Source organism: Anser anser (genome assembly GCF_964211835.1).
Source record: "Anser anser genome assembly, chromosome: 8".
Lineage (NCBI taxonomy): Eukaryota > Metazoa > Chordata > Aves > Anseriformes > Anatidae > Anser > Anser anser.
The window spans coordinates 3228202-3256068 of NC_139728.1; the positions used below are offsets into that span (position 1 = coordinate 3228202).

A 27867-nucleotide genomic window follows, 5' to 3' on the forward strand; every position below is an offset into this window, starting at 1 on the left:
AAAGCAGATTTGTTATAGTGAGATCTGATTTATTCTGTGTGCGTGTGCGTGTCTGTATACACTATAAATATATATATATTATATATATATATTTATACATATTTATATAGTGTTAGCAATTTCATTAGAATCACAAACTTCTATTTCCACAACATGCTGTATGTAGAATTAAGAGAAACTGTGTTGATTGTAGGTGCCACAACCGCTGAGAAGTTATGAGCCACTCAGTGCTTTAAATGTGTGAAAGCAGTTCACATATGAATATTTTTCCTGCAGCTGTGTTTTGATGTTTGAACCTTAGGCCCTCATTTACTACTGCACCTCACCACAGCTTGATTATCTTTAAGGGATGCTTTAAAAAGTTGGTAAATACAAAACTTGATTGTGATTTTCTCAAGTGCATCCTGATACTGTGAACCATTCTCTTTTTATTTTGAGTTAAGTTTATTTAAAAAAGAATATGGTTGGAAGAGACCTCAGAGTATTTGTTAATCCACCCATCACTACAAGACAAAATTAAATCTATATTCACATCATTCTAAATGTAAAATGTAGTCAGCTAAAATGTAGTCTGTTCTTAAAAACCTTCAATGGTAGTTACGCAATTCTTGGTTAATGGAATCTTAAGCTATTTTGATAAATTATTCAAAACTAATTTCTTGCCTCCAAAATGAAAATAACGGTGTTCGTGTTTTTGTAATCCCCCAGGGGGAAACACTTTCACCAGAAAGAAAGTGTGGGGGTGCAGGTGTGAATGTGTGTATAAATGAAGATGAAATAGTAGAGCTTGGTTTGTGAGGTGCTTACTGTTCACAGGTCTTATGTAAAGTTTTCTAACACGCAGTAGAAGTAAGCAGATCCTCACTTAAATAAACTAAGCATGGTTATTTTAAATAGAGTGGCAGCTCCATTGCTTATTGCAAGGTACATCGTACTGTGCTATTCTTTCCACTTCTAGCTGTGCTGTGGTGGTTGGTGCTTGCCTGGCAGAAAGACCATTCTACTCTGTGTACCTGAGATAAGGTACCTTTTCTCCGCTTTTCAGGATTTTCAGGATTTTCAGACTTAGCTTATGATTTTTTAAGATACATCCAAAATCATTTTTTCTTACGTACACCTATAAAGTATCTTAATCTACAAAATTTTGTACTGTTCTAATTAGATTTTTAATGTAAGCAAAATACTCTTAAGTGTTGCAATGATGTACCGAAATGGGAAGCAGTGTATTATAGTGAATTTTATGCTGGCTTGTCCTTTTAAATTAAGGTTGAATTCGTATTTATAGAGGTGGAAAGCTAATATACCAGCCTAGGAGTATATTAGTCATTATTGCAATCCTTAAATGTGAATAAAATAAAACTATAGCAGAGGATGTGTTTTCACAGAGAGGTCCTGTAAATGAATGATGTGATACATTTAAAGAACAAAAGACCCTTTTTATTGCAAACAATTCAGTTTTTTAATTTCTTAACTCTGTATTTGAACTGTCTAAAAAGGTGTATTATAAAGCACAAAGATCTCATTCATGAATTTGTTTCTTTTTCCTGTTTTATGTCAGACTAGTATATGAGGTAGAGGCCAACACCTCTTTGCCTGAGATGCCCAAAGTTTGAATCTGTGGTTAGGATTTAAATAGAAATGTAGTTGTTTAAGTGTCTCTTAAGTTTCTCCTTCAGAATGATAAGCAGTGTCCACAAACTTAAAAAGGAGTTGTAGGTCCTGTCACCTTGGAAATTTATATAATCTGATTTGGAACTCTGAGTCCGGTAATATGTACATTTCTCATGTTTAGTGTTTTTTTTTTGTTTGTTTTTGTTTTTTTCTAAGGCTCCCTTTTTCACTAGGCAGATAAGGTTTTCTTGCATGGAGAAGATGCAAAAAAATCCTATCCCAAGACACCCAGTCTCAGTAGTAACTTGGCGAATTTCATCAGTTATAAATCTTAATTGTGTTTAAAAAAAATGTTAACATTTCATAAAAATGTAGTAAAACATTTTTTTTCACTTAAAATCTTTTTTTTTTTTTTTGCAATGCTAAAAAAAAATATCACAAATGCTGGAACAATGTAATTATAACCAAAACAAAAACCTACATGAAAGAGCAGCTGTGCTGTAATTTCCAACAGAAATTCATAAATGGAAGTATTCTTTAGAAAGGAAAAAAACAGGCTCACTTTTTAGATTGTATAAAACATCTACAGAACTGCCAAATGTTTATGTTCCCCAAACTTGAAGGCTTGTAGCACTTCAGCAGTAGTCCAGTCTTAACTACATTGACCAAAATCCCTTTGATTTAAATGGGACTTGTTATGTGTTAAAAGCTTATTAAATGGAAGTGTGACCATGAAATTCTGATTATGGTGACCTAAGCCTGAGGCAGATGTGCAGCTTCTGCCGCCTTTACTTGTTAATGAAATGTTGTAGATTTAATTCATTGAAAATGAGTGGATGTATGGAAAATTGTCATGGAGTTGTAACTGTTTTGATGATAGTATGTTACGGGGCCAGTATGGAGGGAAAATGCTGCCTTGTGTGGTTGACATATTTTTTGGAGACTTGAATAGTCTTTCTTTTTTAGATCTTTATTTGATACATTGGCCTGATGCACATGTTCCGGGTAAAAGCAATCGGGAGGTCCGAGCTGAAACCTGGACAGCGATGGAGGAGCTCTATGAGAAAGGTGATGTAATAATGAAAAGCTGTCTTGGCAGAAGGAATTAGAATGCACTTGAAGATTTGGGGAATCCGTAATGAAAGGTGTTCAAAAAAGTCATTTGAGCTGGTTGCTCATATTTCAGTTGTGTTTGGGTGTATAAATTATGTGAACCTCTTTGAAAATTGCAGCATTATCTTTCTGGTAAGCTAAATAAAAGAGCTTTGTGTCGCTTTCAAATAATACAGTGCCACATTCTGCCTGTAAGATTAATGATGTTGTGCATACTTCCTTGAGGAAATCTACACATTACATTGAAATGTGTGTGCCACTACAGAACATCTCTGTAGTAGCCTCTTCTGTTTCGTGTATAAATCATGCTACCAAGTTTTATTTCATTTTGATCTTTTTTTTTGTAATTGTAGAATATCATTTTCCACCGTATACGTATACATATTTTTCCACAGAACATATACTGTGCTACTATATAGATTCATTTGCATTTTAGAAAGTGTCACCCAAACTGGCTAGTAGATAAGAACAAATTCTGCACTGCGGATTCTTTGGTATTAACTTTTGAAAAAGCTTTCAAAGGAGGGATCTATTCTGTCAAGTTCTGGTATCTGTCAATTTGATTTTTGGTTCACAGAAATCTTCAGTTTATGTTCATAGCTATGGGAAGATTAGACTGCCCCAAACAAAATTTATCATGTAGGTTTAACAGGGGCATTTTGCTCCTGAAGTATGCACACTATTACTAGAAATAATGTAAGAGAAGATCCTGTCATGCAGTTCCTAGGCAATGTGGACCCATGTTGTTCACAGCTTGAGAGAATTTCTTTGGTCTCTGCGAAGACTTCTTGGATTAAGTAGTCTGGCTGCTAATTCAATTACCGAAACAGTGATAGTAGGAGGAGAGTGCTGCCTATACAGACTGCAATTGCTGGCTGTATACCTCTACCAGTTTTATCAGAGTAATAAACAAACCCACTCTCTTGCATTTCAGCCCTTCAAGTACTTTTGGTCTGCCTTTGGAAACAGAGAAGTAAATTATCTTTGATACATTTTTCATTCTTGCTTTTTATATTAAGCATAAGGGAAGTTGCAAGAAGTATTTTCTGCTGTGCAAGTGATTACAACACTTAGTTTTTAAAGAAACATTACACCAACCTAATATTTCAAAACATCAATGACTTCAAGTCTGAAGATGGGCCATTCAGCAAGCTACTTTGTCTTTCCGTTGAACAGTGCTCTTTGATGAATATTTAAGTTCCTATATGTCATTTGTGCCTAGATACGCCATCCCAACTTGCTGCAAATAGGTTGTAGTTTCACTTGCTATTATTATTCCTGTCCCATTGTCTTTATTCTGCTTTTGCATGTGTTTGTGATCTTTCTTGTCTTTATTTCTCTACCTGTCTTCCTAATGGGAAAGACTGTGAGCTATTCAATGATTATCCAGTAAGACACTGGAAATACTATCATTGACCTCACCTGCAGAGGTCATTTTTATTTTTTGTTTATTTGCATATCTCTTTATAGACATCTGAGTTTGCATTTATTTTTGTTACCTCAGCTAAATTTTCCTCTCGCTGTAGATGATGAATTAGTCTGGCTGAATCAAGTGCCTTCAGATGTTAACTTACACAGTTTTGCTTTAAGGGATGCAGACTCTGGATGTTCCAACCATAACCATGTGTTACTGAAGTGATACGCAAATGTTAACCACTCTGGAGATGGAAATGCAATGATTCCTGAGGAAAATGTTAAATAATTTGTTTGTATGGTTAACCACTAGACTTTCCGTTGACGATTAAATGCTTGCTGCATATCTTTGTGTCTTGTTGTGTGTAATGTGAATAATGTGTTGGCCTTGGTATGAATATTCACATTAAATATATGATTTGGTCAAAATCCTTACTTGAGGAAAAAATATATCTTCATAATTTGGGAAGGAAAAAAATTAAGTTCTGTGGAAAACTGGTGAGTTCTTTATTTCCTCTGAATGTGGTTCAGGTTATCATTATTACCTGAAAATTACTTGCAATACTTTTATTTTAGGGAACGTTGGGAGAGGGAGGGTTGGCATGAGGAAAAACAACAGCAGAAACTAAAATGTTCATGTGTAAGAATTGACCATTTAAAAATGAATAATATGCTTCTGCAGTCAATTCACAAGGGAAAGACTGAAGTTACTCAACTTGCTAGTGAGTTTAGCAACTAGTGGTGTCCACATTGAAGAGTTTCTGAAAGAGCAGTGACAATGAATACAGTTCTTGTGGAAAAATTAGTTGGTGTTTTGGGGCTAATAATGCCTATCTATCTGCAAGAGTCTTGTGAGATGGTTAAAAGATCTCAATATTGACCTAAGTCTTTGTTCTGACTGAAGTTAGTAAGTTTTTCTTTAATAGCTTCTTTGTATTTACAGGTAGTTTGAGTGCAGATATTTGAAAATCTCATCTTTGACTTCAATTTAAATCCAGACGATGTTTATTCTGCAAAATTGCACTTACCTGAGAAAAACAACATTTTAAAATGATTTAAATTATTAATAGCCTTTTTTTATTGTTATTACCCATTACACTAGAAGGAGGGTAAATAAAATGTTAGCGCCCAAGACTGTAAAAGTCTTCAATCCAGACAATTTTTAATGCATTAAGTTTTTAGATTGGTCATAATGGCCACAAGTTAATGCAAAAAAAAAATCCCAACTGTATTTATGTTTATAGCTTTGAGAGAGCTTTTTGGGTTGTTTCTACAAAGATGGACTCAACCAGGATCATCTGAGTCACTGCGTAGTAGCTGAGAGACAGGACTGCAGGAGCAGAGCTTGTAGGGCTTCTGGACTGAAGTATCTTCTTACTGAGTTGAAGAGAGACCTTGAGTCTGTGCGTCTGTCCAGGTCAGCATGTGCTGGTTTATAAGATCCTGTCTTTATTCCCAGATAATAAAAGCTCTGTGTAACAAGTTTAAAATATATATATATATATATGTCAACATTATTTGAATACATATTTTAGGGAGCAGAAAGCTTGTATAAAAAGTTAAACAAGACTCCACAGATTATAATGAGTCTAATTTTAGGAAACTCCTAAGTACTTCTGTCTGTAGAAGAAAGAACAGGTTTGTTGTTATTTGAATGCAACATGTGTCAATTAAATGGGTACCTGAAAAGGTAGATGTGCATTCATTGCGATGTGCAGACATCCTTAACTTTACTGGTTTTTAATTCTCAAGTGCCTAGTAGTGCTTGCTTCCTCTGTCTTCTCTTAACAAAAATTTGGGGTTGAGCTGTAACATCAGAAGCTTCTCATAAGTAGAAAACAATATGTTCAGGTGACTTAAGGGAGAGCTCCTCTGCTTTCTGTCAAAAATCTCCGCTGTGGCTTACCACTATGCTGTTTTTAAGAACCTTCTTGTTGTATTTCACCAAAAGGGATCAGAGGGTAGCATTTTCCAAAAGAATCCTTTTTCTTGATATGATTTGAACTGGAAACATGAACAATTTAAACTAGGAAAGAATCTGAACAGTATTTGTTTTAGATCTCGTTACCCTCTCCAGCTGTTGTTAACTGTTCCACTTAAATGCTGTTGTGCCTGAGACTGTAACATCTCATGTTTTCTGGCCTTTTTTTTTTTTTAATCTTTCGTGACTTGTTATTCTGCTCTATTTTCATTGGAGCTGTTTCACGGGAGCTGTGGCCTTAAGGTCACAGTGGGAGGAAACAAGTCTATCTGTACTGCATTGCTGAGAGGCAGAGAATTCTAGACCTGTGTCTTTATTCAACAGACTGCATACATCTTCTTTAAAGACCTATGGGATAAACAGTGCTGAGGGAGAATGGAGAATAAAATCCTTCTTTGGTCAGCAAGACATTTGTGTGCAATCACCAGCTCTTCCTGTTGTAACAGCTGAAATCAACTAGGGTTCTTGTAATATCAAGGCTATGGTTTGAATTTTTGTGGTCTCAAACATTGTCATTTTGTGGAATTATCTTCTCTGGTTCCTCAGGACGGAGGCCAGACTGCCTACAGAACCCATTCCAAGATGCATATGTTGAGTCAAATGTTCCCTTGACAGCTGCAGCATTCTTGTATAGGCATTTGTCTGCTGGCAGATGAAAGCAGTGTGGCAAACTGCTTTGACATCATGAATAGTCATTATATATGCTCACTGGTAATTGGGCTGTTTCTAGCAAAGTGACCCTTTCCGTATGCAGTGTCTTTAATGACCTTGATTTTGGCATTGTGGCTAGCCCATCGTCCTGGCAAGCTTTGATACACACATGCACACGATTACTTGTCTCTCCATCTAAAAATGCTGGGAAGAATGAGAGCCTCCAGCCAGCGTTTGCCTGTAATTGGCAGGAGCAGTAACATGGTGGTTGTTGGGGGTTCAGATCCCACTCAGACTTGATGCCATTTTGCTGAAAGTTGTACTTTTTGCTTATCTGCTTAGGGTAAGCAGTGCAGCTTATGCTTACATGAGATATTCGTACTTGCATCAGAAATTCCTTAACGTTTTCACATGTTTTTTGGTAAACAGAGAAATGCTCTTTAAAATGATTATTCCATTAATTTGTTAGTTTTAACAGGCTTCATGTATGATTTGCAGAAAGTTCCATAAAGTAACAGAAATTGTTTAGCCTAGTAATGTAAGTGAATTCACGATGTTACTGGCAAAAATGTTATGCTTTTCCCAATTCCAAGTGAGAGAAGAAATCTAATCAACCTTAAAAATATCCTCGTCCTATTCTTTGGGCACAGAGCAGTGCAATCTTCATTTTTTCCTCCTCCATTATGTATCAGTTTTTAAAGGTATAAGTAAGAATTGAGTAAACCAAACACATCTTTTGTGTAGGTGGCACAGGTTTGTAGTACATCCTTTCCTAGATGACGTTCTGCTTTTATTCTACTGAAAAATAATTTTACATCTATGCTGATACTGTCAAATGATGAACAACTGACAATTGGCATGCAGTTGTGTTACGGTTCCACAAATATTTGTATTAGGAGTGTTTTTCTTGGTAGAAACCATGTGAGAGTGTGTGTGTATGTAAATTGCATTAAAATTTTAATAGGTAAAAATAAGTAAACGATTTTCACAGCAAACAACACATCTATTTCACGCTATCAGTAGTATCCTCTTTGCACATATAAAGACATCTCGTGAGCTTGTTATGATCAGAAACAGTTCAGAGATGTGTTTTCATGGGTTGAAGGTGGTTGCAGTTGGTGAGGATGTTGGTTGCACCACACCCAACACACTTGATCAGATAAGACTGCGATAAAAGATATATGCAAATAAAATGACTACACAGTTTTGTTTTAAAAATCATGTCTTCATATTGTGCAACATTTTAAGAGTAAGAAATTGCCATAGAATTAGAAGATCTAAATTTGCAAGAATGTCTACCCTTGTTCTTTTTTTTTTTTTTAATGGACTTTATTCTAAGTGCAAAAATAAGCCCTCAGACTTGTTTCGTGATTTACTGCAATGTACTGTTTGTGTTTTTTCTACAAGCCTGTGAAGCTCATTCTTGATAAATTCACAAGTATCTTTTTACTTAGCTTCCTGAAAGCAAATGTATGCATTTGTGTGCGTTTTGTGTGTGTACATACAGAAGTGCATAGAGGTCCCAGTGTGAACACAAGAACTCTTGGGAAAGCATTGCTGAAATGCAATTCAAAGGAAAGTCCTTGCCCAAAAGGACTTTTTGTCTCAGGAAGTAATGTACATGATTTGGGGAAAAGGTGTCACTTATCTGCTCTGCAAATGTTGAATGCTGAACCCAAGGTATTAGATTTTCGCTATCGTAAACTGGTGTTGCTTTATTGGTATGAGTGAGGTTGTTGTTACTTGTGTCGGCTGGGAATCATTGTCTTCTCTAATATGGAAGTTCAAAAATATCCTAGTTCAGGAAACAGTGCCACCACAGTTACAGGTGGAACAAAGTCTGTTTAGAACCTAACTGTGTTGTGTCCATGCTACTTTGAAAGTGCTCATTTTAAGAGTGTTCACAGACTGATAGCCATGGATTGCTTAGCTGGGTTGCTGGTAATGCTGACCTCGTTTTCACAGCACAGAGTGTGGTGGCAATACTGCCTTAAGCTATAGTGGGATTGTTTCTGTACCACATGGTTTTTACAGGTCTGTCTGCCCAACTGTTCACAAACAGTTGCTTTTAACAGGGGCTTCAGAATGTTCTTGACATAAAAATATTTTTTTCAGCCTTTTTTTTTAGGCTGTGTTCTGTTCCCAGTATGATTCTACGTGCTTAAAACTGCCACAAGAGAAGGAAGAGTCCATCAAAGCACAAGAGAACTGATTCAGTTTTGAAGACAATCAGATGAACAGCCTTTTTGGTAGCATTTTTAATCTGATCTGGTGTGTAATGCCAACTCAAGAGCAAAGCATGTCAGTATAAATAAAGTGATGTTGTATTGAAGTAATGAGGATGAGCAGCCAGAGTCAACAAGACTGAGAATACATTTAGCTAGTGTTGCGGCATCATGCTACTTAATTAGCTATTTTACTGTTGTGTAAACCAAATGTTTATGAGATTTCAGTCACAGAAACTGACAATTTGACTTATACTCGTGCTTCTTCTTTTGTTCTTGCAGTTTATCGTGGTTCATAGGTGATCTGTAGCAGGAGTAATAGTCATGGAATTGTAGAAGCAGGAAAGTCATTTTAAGGCTGGTAATACTCCTAGGCTACAGTAATGGATAGGATAAAAACATCCTTTGGGGAAGGAAGCATGATTTTTTTTCAGTTAAGAAATGTGTCTTGTCGTCAGTTTTGCCACAGTCTTCCTGTGTGTCATTAGATAGGACACTTAGTCTTTTGGTGTCTATGTCTGTGAAATGGGAGCAAGTCTTACAGATCTAGAACTTAATTCCTTTTTGGATGTGTGTAAGAGTTGTCTGTTTTGTTTATTAAGGCTTTGGCTTGCACTCTGTATGTGGGACACACTCAGCCTACAGCTTGGATTTAGCAAGCAGTGCTGAAATCGTACCCTTTATGGTTTCTATGAGTAATACCATTTGCATACAGAAAAGTTCTTAATGTGCATATCACAGAGAATGTGGACCTTTCCAACCTGTGTAACCTCCTTTAATAAAGATGCAGTTGCTGCAGCTGACCTCTTGTGAGAAGTGGATCCCTATTTGCTTGTATTCTGTGACTGAGCAGCACGTGTAACAGAGCGGGCGCTGTTCTGTGCATGTGGGAATTTTCCTGTGCTCTGGCTGCAGGGAGGGGGAGGAAAATTGGCTCCACAAACCCAGTATCCAATTTGGTCATTTAAAGAACCTTTTTGATCTGAGCTTTGTACAGCTAATGTTAGAGAATATTTAGAAGTTTGGTAAAAGTCCATAGTAGTGCTAGGGAAAGATAAGGCTCACTATTGTACTAAAGCAGTGTTGTGGTGCCAAGACAGTATATTTATGCTTTATTGTTGCAGGGCTAGTAGTGTCCATGAAACTTTGTACAGTTTGGTATTACACTAAGTAAAGGAAAAAATACCCAATCATTTTCTAGGTTGCCATAAAAACTGCTGTGAGCTAAACAACACGGCTACATTGCAAGCCCGTCCATTAGCATGATGTGTTGCTTCACAGCAGCTGGGAGTAAAATAGTGTGGTGAAAGTACCTTCATGGTGGCAGCCAAGATTATTTTGTGTATAATGGAAAATATATTTTTTTTCCTCATTATTATTAACCATTATATTGAGGGTCAGTATGTTTTCTAACATGTTTTACAGAGTTACATGACAGTTTTTCAAAGCTGGCTGAAAATTTCTGGTCCACCATTGTGCATTGGTCAGTAAATTTTTAGCATGCATAAAAGAAGCATCATTGCCAAATTTTCCTTGAAGTCAGAGCCAGGTGGAGTAGAGTAAAGCCTCAATAAGCCTTAGGAACTAATGGGGAATTGCAAACTTGTTGCACATGGTAGTTTCTCAAAATCTTCCTGGGGCCAAACCACTCGTTTCCTCAAGCAGATAAGGAGGATACTTTTCTCCTTGAGTCAAAGTGCTGTGACATTGTAAGATAGTATAGATGTATCTTTTAAAAGTGTACTTTCTAGAGGTATTGCAGCTAGCACATTGTAAAGTTTTAACTCAGAGGACTTGAACTTTAGGACTAGTTAAATTGATTTTGTTAAAAGGATGTTGTCATAACAACTAAGATATGAAATCTGCCTGAATTCTTTGAAACAGGATTTCTAAACTCATTAAACAGGTATAAAATTGGAAATAAATACTACCTTCCCCCCCACACACACACATACACACATTTCAGGAGCATTCTGGTGTTTTTGAGACTTGTGACACAGACTGTTATGGTATAAAACATAACTAACGTGGAATTTCATGATGGGAAATCAACCAAAAACTTCCTATCAGTAAATGCAGTGAGACTACAGAACAGGCTTCAAGGTCTATTAGGAGCAAAACATCTTGAAATATACCGTAGGGAAAAAAAAAATTGAAGATTTTTGTGGGAATGGACAGGTTTAATAAAAGCTTTCATCTTTTATGTCTGTATTTGAGGTTTGTTTTATTTCAGCCTGAAATAAAAGCTTTATTCTTCAAGGGCAGTAACAGCATGTTTCTTGTAACTCCTTAGCTTTCAGCAATAGTCTATAATATTTTGGTTCACCATTGTGTTAAAACTGCAAATGTTTTTCTCACTTCTTTGGCATAATGATTTATTAGTGTTGACACTCCAGGGTTGTTTGTCAGTAGAAATCAAAAGCTTGGGTTTCGCTCCTTCTGGCAGATTACATACAAATTATGCAAATTGCTGTAATGCAGGTTATAACCTAATTACGTTAAACATCTTGAACAGTGATCATTTCTGTAAGTGAAAGCTGTCTAGCACTTCAGTTGCTAATGTATTTTTTTGTCCTTGTATTCTACAAAAGAAACCACATTAAAAAGCAGTAGTATGCATGCAGGTTTTGCTGCTGTGCTGCTTATCTGCTTCTACTGCTAAAACATATGAAAGCAACACAGCAGTCAATTTACCTATATTTATATGGTGTAACACAAGTTTTTGTTTTTTTTTTTAAGGACTTTAACAGTTTGTTTCTAATAATTAGCAAGCTGTAAAGTTACTTAATATGCTTTCATAGAAGGCTAGAAAATTTTAATTTCTTTATTTTGCTAGAGCAAATCCAACCTGCAAAATTTTTAAATGCCAATTCATAGTCTCTTAGCAAGTTATTTTTTTATTCATAAAACACATGTACATTTTCTGAATAGTTTAGGAATGGTTAATACATTTTCCTCCAACTTTTTCATCATCTTTATTCTAGATAAGCAAAATTATTCCTTTTAAATTATTCATGTACTTCAGTTTCATTAATATGTGCTTTTTATGTGTTCTGTATTTGCGGTTCAATATCAAAGGTGCTCTGCATAGCTCCCTGTCAACCTCAAGACAGTGGCAATTTCAGTCTAGAAGTCATTCCTGTGACACCAAATGCCTGAAGTTACCAAGTAGCATCTTCTTTTTCTAAAAAAAAAAAAAAAAATTCCTTTTTTTTTTTTTTTGCTATAGCTACTTGTATGTATGTATATAGAGGAGGACATACATGTACACAGTATAGAATTGGCCAGGAGAAATGCTAGGACTCCTATGTTCACACAACTTGAGGCACTTTCCATCTGCAGAGTTAAAGGTTGAAATGCAGATCAAGTAAAGCCAAAGTTCACTTACTAAAGAAATAAGTCTGAGCCATAATCTGCAGAATCTACAGCCTAAGGAGAACACTACTAGCCTGATGACAACTGTTTTCCCTGTTAACTGTGTTTAGCACAGAATAGGGACCAAATTGTCAAGGAATAGTCGGGTTTGAGGTATTGTGGCAGGCCTGTAATGGGAGTTGCACTCTATCATATCTGAGGTTTGAAGGAAGACATCTGATTTCAGAACTGTCAGCACTTAATTCACATATATACACAGTTAAGGTAAAAACAAAAGAGCTTTCATTATCACCTATGTGTCACGTGATTTGTGTGTCAACAGGAGCAGAGAAATCTAGCCATTCTAATGCGGATTCTACTTCCTACACTTTTGAACTTCTTAATTCTTGTTAGACACTACTTAAAGTTGTTATACTGAGTTTTATGTAATGTCTCTTTAATAGCAATAAGCTAATAAAAATATAAGTGGGGTTATGTAGTTCATTTGGGCTGCATGTCCTTGTGTTTTATTGCTCACACCTTATTAGTCTTCTGCAAATGTTCCACTTTTCTTTAGCTTTGGCAAGCTGCTCAGAACACCATTTCCTTCTTTTCATTCTGGTGAAGTCCAATTGTTCTTTGCTTATACTACATTAGCCTTTCCCAGAATTTAGCCTGGCGTTTTTATACACTGGGGAGTTTCCAGTGTGTTTAGATTATAAAATGATTTCCTAGTGTGACTGTGACGAAACCACGCTTTCAGATAATACTGTCAAACTACATTTCAGTGCTGTTTTCTGTGTTTCTTTGTAGTGTTTTGCTCTACAGAAATGATCTGTACCAATCATTTTCTTTTTTGAAAGTGACATTTTTCAAGTAATCCTCCCAGGTAGTTAAGATCATCCCAACATTTTTTTCTGTTTCTCTTGTTAGGTTTGTGTAGGTCAATTGGCGTAAGCAACTTTCTTATCAGTCATCTTGAGCAACTAAAGGAAGACTGTGTGGTTACTCCACATGTTAATCAGGTGAGTGGAGAAATAGTATTTAAGTATCTGGTTACTAATCCACTCCTCCACAGCCCTGTGCCTGAAAGACTACACATAATAACTTTACTCTGCAATTTCTTCTCTTTCATTTCTATACATATATTGGAAACCATTCAGGAAGATGACCTGAATTGGAAAGAAATAATAATAATAATGTCCTTTGTCCTTTTATTTCCCCAGTTTTTGCCAGGCAGCTTGTTTGTGACTGGTGTTAAGGCACAGACAAATGGTCAGGGCACCAGTTTTTGATGATAAAACGGTTTAGAAATAACATTCAGGTAGCACTAAATGTTTACTGTCTGCGGAGTAAACAAAGTTTTGGAGATCCTGTGTTGAAATACTAAATGTAATTCCTCTAAGCAACACTGAAAGTGTTAGGTGATTCTGTATCCGTGCAAGGGTGCTGTTCCCCTTGCTCTCTCCTTATTTTAATCAAAAAGATTGCATTAAATTCAGTGATAAAAGATTGCCACCTACATTCCGGCAGACTTGCAGGATGCTGACATCTGTTCCCTTGTTGCAGCTGTGGTAGAAGTTCATGCTTCAGTTCCTACCACCTACCGCCAGTGAAAATGTTCTTAAAGCTAACATAGAACTGTGAACTGGAATGGCTGAAGTGCAGACACATGCTTTTTCCTTTTCTGCAGGTGTTAAGGATTTTTGGCAGCATTTTGTGGTGTAATGTCATAAACAGGCACAAAAAGGTGGCTCAGAATGTGACAGAACTTAACATCTCTGGGGTTTTGCTGACTATACTAAAGGTTACCAAAGGACAATTATGAAAGTTTTCTAATGAATTCTTAAATTTGAGAATGGAAGCGCTATACTCAATTCTTATTTTATTGTCCATTACTTTGTGATACAGAAGATCATTGCTGTAGTTATGCCTGAGGTAGCCTAGTCTTCCAGTGAACTAATCTCTAAATACAAAACATTTGCAAGCAGTCATTATGTAGAAATGAAGGAAAATCACTTCCTATTACCTGTTTTAAATTTGCATAACGAATTTAGTGTTGCAGCTCCAACAGTTCTTAGGATGTTAAAACGGAGAGTTATTTTTCTGTGAAGAGAAGGAAGTAGGAAGGCCGGAGAAATGAGGTGCTTTATTAGACTTTTTGTAGTCTTCACAAACTAGGTAGAAGGCAGTGCTTCTGTTTAACAAACCAAGTTGTAAGCACTGCTTCTCTTCTTGGGGAAGAAAATATGTTCTTCAATAAGGTAGGATGGACCAAAGTAGGAAAGACCTGTCTTTTCAAGAATGTATTCTTTCTAATGTATTTAGTAGTAATTAAGCAGTTTTAAAAGTTATAACCTACTACTAAAACTCCTGTCAAATGCTCTAAGTAAAACCATTAAAATATTTCATTCTGGCATCAGGTAGAGTGAAATCTAACTTAGAAGTTACATTTTTGTATTCTAGAATTTGTAATTGACTTGGCAGTGAAAGGCTTGTATTTATGCTCAAGGAAAATACTTGTGCCTGTTACTAAGTAGGAAAAATAATAATTAATGTATATATTCGCTTAATAAACTCACTGAAACTAAACTGATCTTCTCCAAATTCCATGTAGGGGTGCTCATCAATGTTTTTATACTGCATGAAGAAGTTATTTGCAGAAGTGACTTAAATGTGTTAATGTCACCATTGATATTGAGCCCAATTATGTAAATTTGTAAAAGGGTATTTTAGGATTTTGAGGCATTTGTATGTAAGCTCACGTGAACTGTTCCTCTGTGAAGAAAACTCATTTGGGGGCTTAAATGTCAGTTTTATGAGGAAAAATAATTGTAAGGCTGTGCATTCCCCTTGAGAAGCTGACTGAAATCCAGATGCAGGAGAGCTTTACCAGGTGAAAAGATCCGATGAATCTGCAGCAGGGTGGAATGAGTAAGGCTCGTGTACTGTCAAGTGTGTACCCTACCCTACTGAGAGTCTAGGTCCATGTATTAGGCTTAACTTTTCCCCCATTGCGGTACGACTGTCATAAAAATCTGTGCTTTCTTGGAGTTCCCCTGTGGCTGACCAAGTAGCAGCTGTGAAGGGTTCAGTAATGTGAACTGTGAACTGCTTTATTAAATGTATGACAGATTTTACACACAAATCACTCAGGGTAGAGTGCCAGAACAGACCAAGATCTTCCTTTGCAGCTGTATGACGGACAGCCCTTGCCTGAGAAAAGTTTGGTGACTAAAATAGCAAGGGTGGGGCAGGCCAGGAAGTGGGAATTATTATTTTGAGGGGAAGCGCGTACTGGCCACCCACCATATGTCTCCTCAGCTCAGGATGCTAGTGCCTTGCACTCAGATGCTGCTGGAATCTTCCAGAAAGGTTTCAAAATAAAAACAAATTCAATAGCGATTATTTCTTTTTTGCATTTCATTGTTTTAGGATTACTTTTAAAAAGAAAAATGCTTGCTACTACCAATACAGAAAGGTGTATGACAAAGTTCAGCTCATGAAATCTGGGAGTCTCCTGATTCAATGAAAGGCATAAATCATGTTCCAAGGCAGGAGGTGGTTGTTGCTGTATAGCCTGTTTGTGAAACAAGCGGGTAACACAGCAGCATGCTCTACTTGCTTTAAGTATTTATGGTGCAGCTCTGCTGCTGAGAACCCTTTTTAGACCAGCAGCTAAATGCTGCTTGCAGGCACATTAGTAATAAATGCTGAATAAGTCACCTGATGCTAAAGAGATGCTTCAGATTTTTCAGCATCTGATCATAAATAATTCTTTATTTAGTATTTTGAAGGCTGCATTACTTATTATACTTAGTGTAAAGAACCTCTTCTAAAATTATTACTATTAATACACCCAATAGACAATACTTACAAAGACTTCTATGAAATCCCAATATTCACAGTATATTAATACATTCGAAGACACTGTATATCTGTATCTAATACTCATTGCAAAATGATACTTACCCAGAAGAGTACGTGGTGTTTCTCGAAGATGCTCAGTCTTGTGGTGTAGTTGGATAAGGAGCAAGTAGACTAGGCTTGCTTTGGGTTTTGTTAATCAGTGTTCTGAAAGGAACTGCTTGCTCACTCTTTTTTCCCTCTCAGTTTTGCATAATAAACAATGAGAATATTTTCTAGTCAGGTCAGGTGCAAACAAGTGAATAACTGTATGACCTAAACACTGGTCTTTCAAATATAAACATGAAATACAAAGGCTACGCAAAGGTCAAGAAACATCAAAGGTTGAAGACATGGATGTGTCTGCTGCTTGAACCTTGTTCCCGAGTCCACCTAGTAATTTAGATCATAGCAGCTTTAGGCTGACTCAGCCCAGCCTTCTAGGGGCACAGTTTTTTCTTAGCGTATATTGAATGACTGCCAGCCTATTGTTCCTGACCATTGTTGTCTGAAAAGACAACATGTACTAAAGATGAGAAACAGGAAATGTTCATTTGTCCTTTTTATGGCAGAAGAAATTTTCCAGATTCCATGTGTTGAGGTAATTGTTCAGAAGAGTACTTTTTTTCTAAATGCGCAAGAGTTAGATCACTGGAACAGTGGTGACGGCTAGTTGTGCTGAAGGCACATCACATGATTATGGACTCTCTCTTTTTAAAAGAAAACGCCACCACTTTTCACCTGAATGCAGAGGAAGGTGTGTTTCTTACAACGTATAAGCTGTGAAATATTTTTTGAAGTAAACAGAGTAAGGGAATATTACAGAGGTTCGTTTTTGGCTTTCACTAAGTGCCAGAATAAGTGGCTTTTTTGAGATCTTCACTTACCAGTAACTTCTGTTTCCAGTAGCTGTCTTTGTAGCTCGTTACTTTTCTCCTTTTAACTGGTTCTGGGCAATCTGTGATCTGCTGTCCTAGCAAAGGGTCTCCAGAGCTGCTCATTCCACAGCATGTCTGCTTCCTGCCGTGTTGTTGGTTGTGACGCCACACAGGGAATACAGGATTTTCCATGTGCAGTCTGTGCCAATGCTTTGCTTCACAGGTCAGGCCCTCATCCTAGACATATTGTTCTGGTCAGCGTCTTGCAAACCCAGTCTCAGCCCTGCCTCCTCCCCTCGCCTGTGCAACCCCAAGAAGAACATCAGTCAAGAGATAAGAAAAGAAGTAATTTGGGGGAAGAGAAGGTAGTCTCAAATCACCCGTAAAAATGACCTAATGCTGACTCACAGTATGCATTTGCATGCATTTCTCAAACACTGAGCAGAACAGCAGTGTAAGTCCAACTGCAGGTAGGGAAGACAACTACTCATACTTTATTTCTGTGGTAAACATAAAATGCATAGGAAATTATTGTGCCAGTTAATGGCAAAATGTTTGTAGATTAATATCCTTCATATATCTTCTAAAACTGATAACTTATATATATCTTCCAAAGCAGTGATTTCACTCGTATTGCATTTTAAAAGCAATAGGGTAAAAATATTCTCATTTATCAATGATAATGTTTTCTACTAAATGTATTTTCAAGGTTTTGACTAAAAGTTTCTTTCTGTTTATCTAAGGCTGAGTACCACCCTTTCCAAAGACCTCAGGAGCTGGTGGATTATTGTAGGAGCAGAGGTATTGTTTTTGAAGGCTATTGTCCTTTAGCCAAAGGTGAAGCACTCACTCATCCTAGTGTCATTCAGCTGGCAAAGAAATATGGCAAAACTCCAGCACAGATTTGCATACGCTGGAGTATACAGGTAATTGGAGGGTAATAATTAAAAACCTGTCTCCTCTCTCAGGAAAAAAATAAAATGCAAATAGTTTGGGATATTGTGCCTCAAAACAGAATTTATAAAGAAAGTATTCTTGCCTTCAGTATTTTGATAGCCTATGAACTAATTGTTGTCCAGGAAATTTGCAATGTAATACACAAACCATGGCACTATTTTAAATACGCAAATAATTTGATTGTAGAGAATGAAAGGAATCACCAATAAAAGAGATGTTTTCAAACTAAAAGTTATAAACAGTAAGGGGGAATCGTTCTGTTTCTGTCACTCAACACAAAGGGATGAGCAGTGAAATAGTGTTTTACAATGACTACTTAATCTATGTTGGAATTTAATGCACTGTACATAACTGCAATTACAAATAACCTATGGAAATGTCAGTGTCCTTTGAAAAATGGGAGAAAAACCTCAGAAGGCATGAGGAACATCTTGAAATATTGTGAAGAGAGTATTTTCTTTGAAACTATGTAAATTTTAATGATGAAAATAACTATGTTTTTCAGAATGCGATTGTGACTATTCCAAAGTCCACGAAAGCAGAAAGGATACAGGAAAACTGCAAGGTAAGATTTAGTTATGCACTCAAGTTCGACTAATATCCAAGCTACTGTTTTTAATATTTCGGTTTGTCTGTCTGTTGTCCTATACCATTTTAATATTAGGGCAACTCAGTTAAAATTAGCAAGTTATAGCAGCTTAGAATTACCACAGTACATTTAAAAAATAAATAAATTAAAAATAAAAAAAAAAACACACATAATTCAAAAATGCCAGAAATCAGTGGAGATTTAATCACTATGTACAAAAAAGTTATCCACAGACTTACTAAATACTGAAAAATCAACTTTCATAGTTGATTTTTGTCATTAATATCTTTACTTGTTACTTGAGTGATAGTAGAAAATCTAGTCTGGTTATGGTTAGGTTCTTTTTGTGATAAGCATATAGATCAAATGTAAGGAACTTGTATGCTATGCATAGCACAAAGACACTGTATGAAAGCTGTAAAACTCTGTTGGAGATATCCCAGATACCTCTTGAGGAAGTCACAGTCCTGGCAAAGCTGACTCTTCCCCTACCTTCTTCCCACTTACAGAGAAGGTCACAGGATGTAGGGTATGCACGAAGAGGAGTGGGAAGGAACTGAGGATTGGCAGCATGATCTCCCTGTTTGTTTTTTTTCTCGGTATACTGAATGATTTTAATTCATTCCTTATTTTTTCTTCCCATTTCTGTAATCTCAAAGTGTGCTTTTGGGAGGGGGGGCGGCGGGGGAGGGGAATTCACAAACTTCTTGTTCTTTCAAAAATATTTTAGGAGTATGAACTGTTTGGTAAGTCGGAAAGAAGACAGCAAACATCTGACTGTCAGTTAAATCACTGTCCATGTGCTCTAAGTGTAAATTAACACACATGTAATGAGGTTTTCTCCTGGTGGCTATGCCTATTTATGTAGCTTCTGCCTCAACTATTTATTCTGACATCTGCCCTGCTTCTGTGGTACAAGCACAGCTGTTTGTGGCAAAATATTGTGAACCAGATCAGAGAGCAGAACCAGGTTAAAAATCTCTCCTTCTCTTTTTTTTTTTTTTCTCCAATGATATTTTTAAATCCAAGTTAATTCTGTGTTTTATGGATTTTATTCTGTGGACTCACCAATTCATTTAATGCAGCTGAAGGATTGCATTGCAGCAAAACTCAAAACATTTAGGATGGGGTGGGGGGGAATTACAGTTGTCTGATGTTGTTTATCACAATTCCTTTTTTTTTTTTTTTTAACCCATGCCAATGTGTTAGAGTCTCAATGACTTCTAGTTAAAATGGGGAAAACATGGACCTCAGTGAACCCTGAGTGTGTAGTATACAGTATTTCTAGTTTTGTGACTTGTCTGTGGTTCAGAATTAAAAATCTTGAGCATTGAAGTTCAACTACATGGGGCATTCCAGCACACAGCAAGTGCTGGATAATGTAGAATGGGGGTAGCTCATTTGGCAGCAGTTGAGGCTCCACAGGCTCTTTCCACTGAGTATGAAGGAGCTCTGACAAAGACAACAGAGCAATTTAAAGCAAATTCAGTTCTGAAGTGATATTGTCCAAATAAGTCACCTGCTAAGAAAACGCTGGCACCATCACTGATGTTGTAGATTTCACCACAGGGCAAGTCAGTCACTGTAAGAACCTATGCATGAAAAGAGGCGGTTGCTTTCAAGTCAGCATTAGTACTGAGAAACGGTAGCACTGTAGCACTTTTCTGCATTAGCTGATCCATGAGTATTTTTTCTAAGTACACATAGAAAAGATACAGATAGATAAAACCTTAGATTGCTAACTTCATAAAAATTCCTATACCTTCTAATAATTCTCTTTGGCTAAAGTTCTGAGGAAAAGAATTGTGACACTTTTTAAAATGAACATCTGGATATAACCAAAATATTGAGCTCAGGTTTCCAGAGGGATTGCAGTCAGTATTCGTATACCTCTGGCAGTGACCACATAGAATGCTGTTAAAAACAGCTTTGGTGCTGCCACTGTCTTGCAGCCTTGCTTGAGGCCAGAGTGCTACAAAACCATCTCAACAGGGTCTGCAAATGAAAATGAGTCACAAAGACAGCAAAGGGCCAAGTAGAGCTTGTTAACTTAATGGAATGATGTTTGTCTGTGACAAAATGTAAAGTAATTTCCAGAAGGATAAAAAAAAATAGAAAAATTCTGCTTCAAACTGAAATGATAGAAACCCTCCTGATTCTCTCTATGTTCATGATGTTAACTATATATGCATTCCCATAGGTGTTTGATTTTACAATAGCAGAAGATGATGTTGAAATTCTAAATGGATTGCATGATGGGAGACATGTTTCCTGGGACCCAAGCCTTATTGTGTGAACAAAGGTTTGCGCTTTTTCCTTTGTCAGTAATCAGTATGTCATACCACATAATTTAAATTCAGGGAAGGTTGCAATAAGAGTGTAATTGTGAGCTTACAGTCTGGTATTAATGATAACTGATTTGAAATCCTTACCACAGGTAACAGACAAAAGAATTTCTGAGGGTAGTGCTTTTGTCCTGAGATCTTTTATTTCCATCTAAAATCCTGATACACAGTTCACTGAAGCCTGTGCAAAGCCTCCTATTTATGACATTGACCTCACATCAGACCACTTAACCAATGAACATGAGGAGATATGTCTTTAAATGTAGGAAAAAAGCTACCTACTAGTGTACAATACAAGTGTTGAGTTCAAAGTAATTTTTCAGGTATTTTGTTAGAGGGTTGCAATATATGAAGAAGAAAAAGCTGGGTGGAAAAAACATATTATTACCATTATCACTACAGTATTTATACTATACTGTAAAACTCCATGAAGAATATGATCTCATTGTAATCAGCAATATATAAGCATTGCAAGAAGGAGTTTTATATATATTACTGCATAATAATGGCATTGACCTAGAGAGTTCTATGTGTATTATTTACAAGCCTGTAGTCGTAACAAAGTAGGAATACTTCCAGAGAAATCTATGCACAAATGAACTGAGTGCATGGATAAGAGTTGAGCGGGAAGCTCTTAAGAGCCAAAGAGGCGTCTTTGTTGTTAAGCATCTTTTTCTCTTACAGGAAATTCTGGTGAGCTTTGTGTAGCTTTTAGTGAGAATTAGTTTAGCTTTCACTTTGGATTTCTCCAGGAAATTTCATGAACAGAATGTTCTTCAGAGAGTTATTATAAAATATGTATGTATATAAAGAGGTAGATGTATATACAGATATTTGTAGTTTACAAGTCTGTTTTGAGAAACACGTCTGCAAAGTCTTTTATCTGCTGAGTATTGAACTTCTAGTCACATTGGTCTGATATTTTAAGAGTTCCCGTGTCTAGAAAGGTATGGAAAATCTGAGTATGATTTATATTGTGTGTGGACTTCCTGAGGCAGTTTTCCCAGTGCTGTTCTGCTTTAGTCATATCACGAAACAAAGCTCCTTAGTTTTTATCAAGAAATGGCTTGCAGCAGTCATATATTCCAGCCTGTAGTGTTTTTCCTCAAAGCTGAGCTTCCATACAGCTCGGATAAAATACAGAAAACTTAACCTTGTTGATAACAGCTCCTCAGCATAATTGATTGATAAAACCAAGTACTGGTAAACATTTCAGAGAAAATATGTTTGGATTTGCCTCTTGAATCACTATTGTTTTATTTATGATTTTAAAAACAAGATACTGTATGAAAAGCTGCCCTCACTAACGTGTACAATGGATAATGTACTGTTCCAAAAAGATTCACTACCTACGCATTAAGGTTATCTTGCAGTTTTTCAAGTGTGGTCTACAGTATGGGGTGCTTCAGTATTTAGTAATGTCACTTCAGGTGTTCCAAGAACTGCAATGTACCTGGTTTAACTGTTGTAATGAGGGGTTCAATATTTCAAAAAGTAAGGCTTATTTATAAAATTAAGGTATTTTTTTCAGCTTTTGCAGAAAATGATGGCAATGACTAAGCAAAAACTGGAAAGAATGCACACAAATAAACTTTTCTACCTGTGATCATCGCATAATCCTGCTTTTGAAAAATCACTTTTTAGAATAATACCTTAGCATAGTAATTTGCTCAGATTTTAGCAATATGCATAAAAGTGTTACATAGCACTGTGTAGCTGGGGGACTCATTGCTTCACATCGTATCTGAATTCATAGAACAAGCACTAGAAGTGAATCACGTGCCTAGTATTCATTCAATGTGGGTTTTAGTCAGCGAAGACTATCTCAGAAACTATAAAAGAGAAGTGGGCATTTTACCTTGTTATCTCTGAATAAACACTCATCACATCAACATACGATTTCCAACATAAATGATACATACAACGTGAACCACATCTTTATGTAAGCTGGCAAATTTTAGCTTCAGTATTATCAAGGCAATATTCAGTTAGGATTAGTTATGTGCCTAGAAGTCCCATGATGGACAGAACAGCTCTGGTTTTCCTGTGCTGTTTCTGACTCCCTGTTCTGAGCTAAACAGAACTAAACCAGATGTAGTTACTGTGATGACTATAGACTGTAGTGAGGATGGCTTCCTAATCCATTGATAGATTTTATTGTTCCCTCTTTCAAAGAGATTTTAATCTTGCATTTGTATCTGGTTTTGCTAGGAAGTCAAGGCAGTATTTTCTCTGATCTAGATGATGTTATCTAAGCAGTACGGTGAGTAATGAAAGGAGTAATAAGATAGAAACACTAGTACTATAATAGCATACTTCTAAGGAGCAGTTTTAATCTGATACTTCTCTAACTACCTTTAGACTTGATTATTGCAGGTTTTTCAGGGCTTTTTTTCTAGGATTTTGTGTGTGTGTGTGTGTGTGAATTTTCCTACCAATTCCTTTGCTACCAGCTAGTGGCTTTAGAACTATTTAAGTGCCAGGACTCAGCTGACCCATGTTATCCTTCTCCTAGGTGTGGTGTGCAGCTTTTTATATCGTGCCATCACTTATCCCCATTGTTTTCTGCTAGAAGCTATAATTCTCCCAAGGGACTGGAATCCTGTTATCTCCTGTGTGCTTGGGATACATCACTGGAGCTTCTTCCCTTGAAAACAGCTTTCACAAATCTTATACCTTGTTAGTTAATTTAGCGGCATTGAGCAAATCCTCTTCTAGTTTTGATCCGGTTGCACAGGGACAACAGACTAAGTAGACTGATATTTTATGCTCCTCTCTACAACTAAATTGGCATTTAATATGTTGATAGTTTTCTTTTTAAACAAGGGCTGCTGTAGAATGATAAGTCCACGTAACCGTGTATAAGTGAACACTTCTAAAGTACTGACAACTTTGATAACAGTATAAAGTCAACTAATAACAAATTGGAACATGAACAGTAGTGAGATCTAGGGGTAGCAGTGAGGAGTGATGTTCTGTAACAGAAGTGAAATCTAGCAGAACAGAAGGATATGAAAGTGCAGAATGTACGAAATCAGGAAGTTTAATTCCATTTGTTTAATTTCTTCTTTGGTTCAGAAGTCATCCCTCGAATGTATTCTTGGAATGATACCATGCATATTCTTCCCTAGGGCTGAAATTCCTTCTCTTGTCCATACTTGCCTAAGACACGCTTTCTCCAGAGAGAAAGCTCTTTCACCTTGCTACCGTGACCGTTTTTAACATACAGCAATGCATGCATTTTACTATTGCAACCCACTGTCTTGACAGCGGGTCTAGGGAATACATCTGCAAATTGAAGGCATGTTATGTAGGTTATTTATGGTTGTGACTGATTGGGACACTCCTCTCTAGTTGAGATAAACCATTATTTAAAACAAGATACAATTTATCAGTGTTGCCTAACAAAGTGCATTCAGCCTTCTTTGTAGGAGCACTGAAACTGGAAGGGAACTCTTAAAACAAATAAGGAAAAAAAAAAAAAAAAAAACGGAAAGTCAGTGGGAAGGGTGAGGCCATTTTCTGTGCAGCCAAGTAGCTTCCTGTCTGCCTCTGAGTGGCTCCCTCTCTCCTTTTCTTGCCTGCTTCTGACTTACATTTTTTATATGACTGGAGGTGAAGGCACCTGAGAATATTGAATTGGAAAATGATGGCAGTTGTTTTGCAAAGTGTGTGCTTAGGAATTTTTTTTAATCAGTCTGCTCTTCTACTGTACTTGTCCCCCCAACACACATTTGAAGACAAGTACATTATTCTTCTGATTAGGGTGTGTAGTAAAGAAACTATAATATTAGTAAGTTCACAAACCCACAAAGCCAAGCAGGCTGCACTAATATTTGCACCTCTTTTCGGCACAGTGGTTAACACCAGCTGATTTTCTTTTCTAAAATAGCAATACTAAACTATTCTGACAGGAAAGCTGACGTTAACCCTTTGTTTTTGAAAAGGGGGACAAAGGTGGAGCAGCTCTTGTGGACAGTAATTGAATCCAATCAGTTAACTCTCTCCACGTCGCCACACCCCTGCCAAAGCTTTGAAGCTCACGGAGCACATCTCTGACTACAGGGCTTCGGGTAGAAGTAACAGAAAAGCCAAGCTTGCTGTGCTGGGAGTGGTTTTTGTACTCAATCTTTTTGCACTTATTGCAGCCTCCAAAAACGTCTGTACTTTTGAAAGAAAATGGCAAATACCTGCGCTGCCTCAAAGTAAGCCTATGACTAGTAGGCTGGTCCTCACTATAAGGGCATCAACGTGCTGGAGTGCATCAGAAGAAGGGCAATGAAGCTGGTGAAAGGTCTAGAGAACAACTCTTATGAGGACTGGCTGAGGGAGCTGGGGATGTTTAGCCTGGAGAAAAGAAGGCTCGGGAGACATTATTGTACGTAACAGTTACCTTAAAGGAGGCTGTAGCAAGGTGGGGGTCAGGCTCTTCTCCCACGCACCAAGTGATAAGACGAGGGGAAATGGCCTCAAGTTGTACCAGGGGAGATTTAAGTTGGATATCAGGGGAAATTTCTTGACTGAAATTACTGGTTGTGTGGTGTTGGAACAGGCTGCCCAGGGAAGTGGTTGAGTCACTGTCCCTGGAGCTCTTCAAGAAATGTGTAGATGTAGAACCTAGTAGCATGGTTTAGTGATGGACTTGTCAGTACTAGGTTAAAGGTTGGTCTAGATGATCTTAGAGGTCTTTTCCAACCTGAATGATTCTGTGTAATATTTATGATAAAAATGATGCAGTCTTGATCTTTATTCGGTGGCCACTAATCCATCTGGAGCATCACATAGGGCTAATTACAACTGCCAGGACATTATAGAATAGTAATGACTTTCGAAGGGCCCAGATCGTGAGAACTATCTCCAAAACTTGTCACTACCCACTTGAAGAAAAAAGAAAAAAAAAAAAAAGAGGAGCTCAAACCCTGAAATGAATTTAAGTCAGTGATTCTGATACTGCTTCCCAGTGGCATAATAAGTATCACTCTGTGCACTCGTGGTAGACGTGGCCGATACTGTGAGATGCCTAGCCTTGTACAGATCCATTTGTGCCAGATCTCAATACCTGTGCCCAAGAAGAATCTTTTATGATCTCAGTATGGGCTTTGCACACCAGAGCCCTTTGAGAACCATTCTGTAGCTGACCTACCAATAGGAAATTCCAGAGTACATTAACAGGGATATCATTCTGTTAATGATTACTCTATTTTTTCTGCAGCAAAATACATTTCCAAGACTATAGGAGCCTCTCTCTATATGAGGCTTCAGAGTTCCAGTATAATAAATTACTCTTAAGTTCATATCTTGGCTGTGAAATTGCAGAGGGGGGAGCAGGGGGAATGTTATAATTACTGTTTCCTGGTAACAACAGCGGAGATTGCTTTGTTTTGTTTTTGTTTATTCTTGGAACTTATTTTTCCGTAATGGTTCTCCTGGAGTCATCCCATGGAGTATCCATAAGTAGAGTGTTGCTGAGTTGAATTTATGGTAAATCACTTGCTTTGGGTGCAGTGTAAAGTTGGTGAAAGATTAAACGGAGGCATAGCTGTGAAGGTCATGTGTATACTGTGGTATAAATTTACTTCCCTGGTGTTTAATGCATTTTTTATATTATAATATTTAATAATATTTATATAATATGTGTAATATGTAAAGATGTACCACTGAAACGGCAAGTATCTGTTTTTGTCACATGATTTTGGAGATTTTTGCATGATTATCACAAGTGCCTTATAAGCCAGATGCAAATACCTCTGATTAATTTGGAAAATTATCACAGGTGGCTTTTTTTTTTGTCTTTCCTTTTATGGAAATGGTTATTTTACTGTTTTTTTTCCCAGATACTACAGATAAGTAATATCTGTAATCTGCCAAATAATTGCATATATTTCAGCTAGGATTTCTGCTTCTTCAGAATAGAATGTTAAGTTACATTATCATGTTCAATAATATCTTTAGTTAATCCTAGAAAAAAAATGTATAGTAGGATTTTTCTTGATTTACCTGTATTACTGGAATAAATAATTAACTTTCAGAATGTTTCCTAATACTGCATTATACAGTTTCATCACTCTGCAAGTTCTGCTATATTTTAACACATATGAAAGAAAATATATCATGATTAGATACATTAGTGCCTTATGGTTTTATGGTAATAAATAATATGGTGTTGAAGTGTCTTTGGGTGCAGTGATAACCATGACGAAACTACATGTCACTTTCTCAACTTCTTCAGGTCTTTTCATTTGGAATTAAGTGTTACCTAATGTTACATTCAACTTTCTGATCTAGAAGTAAAATACAAATTCTTACAAAAATGGATGTATCAAACTTTTTACAATGGCATTTTTAAAAAGTCCATTCAATTAATATAAAACTGATCAGTATCAAGTACTCAGAATAAAACCGGTTCATCTAAATTATAGAATGCTAATACTTAACACGTGTGTGCTTCTGGTTTTGCAATGTTCTCATTGCCTGTTTTTATTCTTTTTTTTTTTTTTCCCCAAAACCAGGCTTTTGATTTTAATGTGAGGGAAGAAGATATGGAACATTTGAACACCATGAATATCAACAGAAAACTAATTCATCTAACTTATCCATTGTGGGAGAGGATAATTTAAAACCAGGTTGTTCTAAAGTTCAAAAGTAATGCAATTGAAACTTTAATTCATTTTAAACTGAAGAGTAGATTGTTCTTCTGGGTACTCAGGGTACCCAATCAGTATCAGTTAAGAAAATAATAAAAAAAGCAGTAACAATAGCTTGTATTTAATGTCATGTTAACAATTTAATAAAATCATTTCATTTCCTTTTCTTTGTTGTGTTCTTACCGATACAAAAATGCCTA

The 27867-nt window shown here is 36.7% G+C and overlaps 1 protein-coding gene and 1 long non-coding RNA gene across 3 annotated transcripts in view; one reads left to right on the top strand and one right to left on the bottom strand.

The window, feature by feature from the left end:
* The window catches only part of LOC310903740 (putative oxidoreductase ZK1290.5), a 45285-nt gene extending 17451 nt beyond the window's left edge, over window positions 1-27834 (top strand). For both annotated transcript variants that reach the window (XM_083847588.1, XM_083847587.1), the window contains exons 3-8: window positions 2578-2679; window positions 13282-13373; window positions 17876-18058; window positions 18595-18654; window positions 20879-20980; window positions 27533-27834. In XM_083847588.1, the coding sequence (XP_083703714.1) occupies window positions 2578-2679; window positions 13282-13373; window positions 17876-18058; window positions 18595-18654; window positions 20879-20974 (533 nt within the window). In that variant the 3' untranslated portion in view covers window positions 20975-20980; window positions 27533-27834. The remainder of the gene's footprint in view (window positions 1-2577; window positions 2680-13281; window positions 13374-17875; window positions 18059-18594; window positions 18655-20878; window positions 20981-27532) is intronic.
* On the bottom strand, window positions 11355-17349 carry LOC310903745. The gene is made up of 2 exons (XR_014587769.1): window positions 14378-17349; window positions 11355-12178 (listed from the first exon to the last, which is right to left on the bottom strand). It is a non-coding gene; the product is annotated as an uncharacterized lncRNA (long non-coding RNA).
* Window positions 27835-27867: the final 33 nt, after the last annotated feature.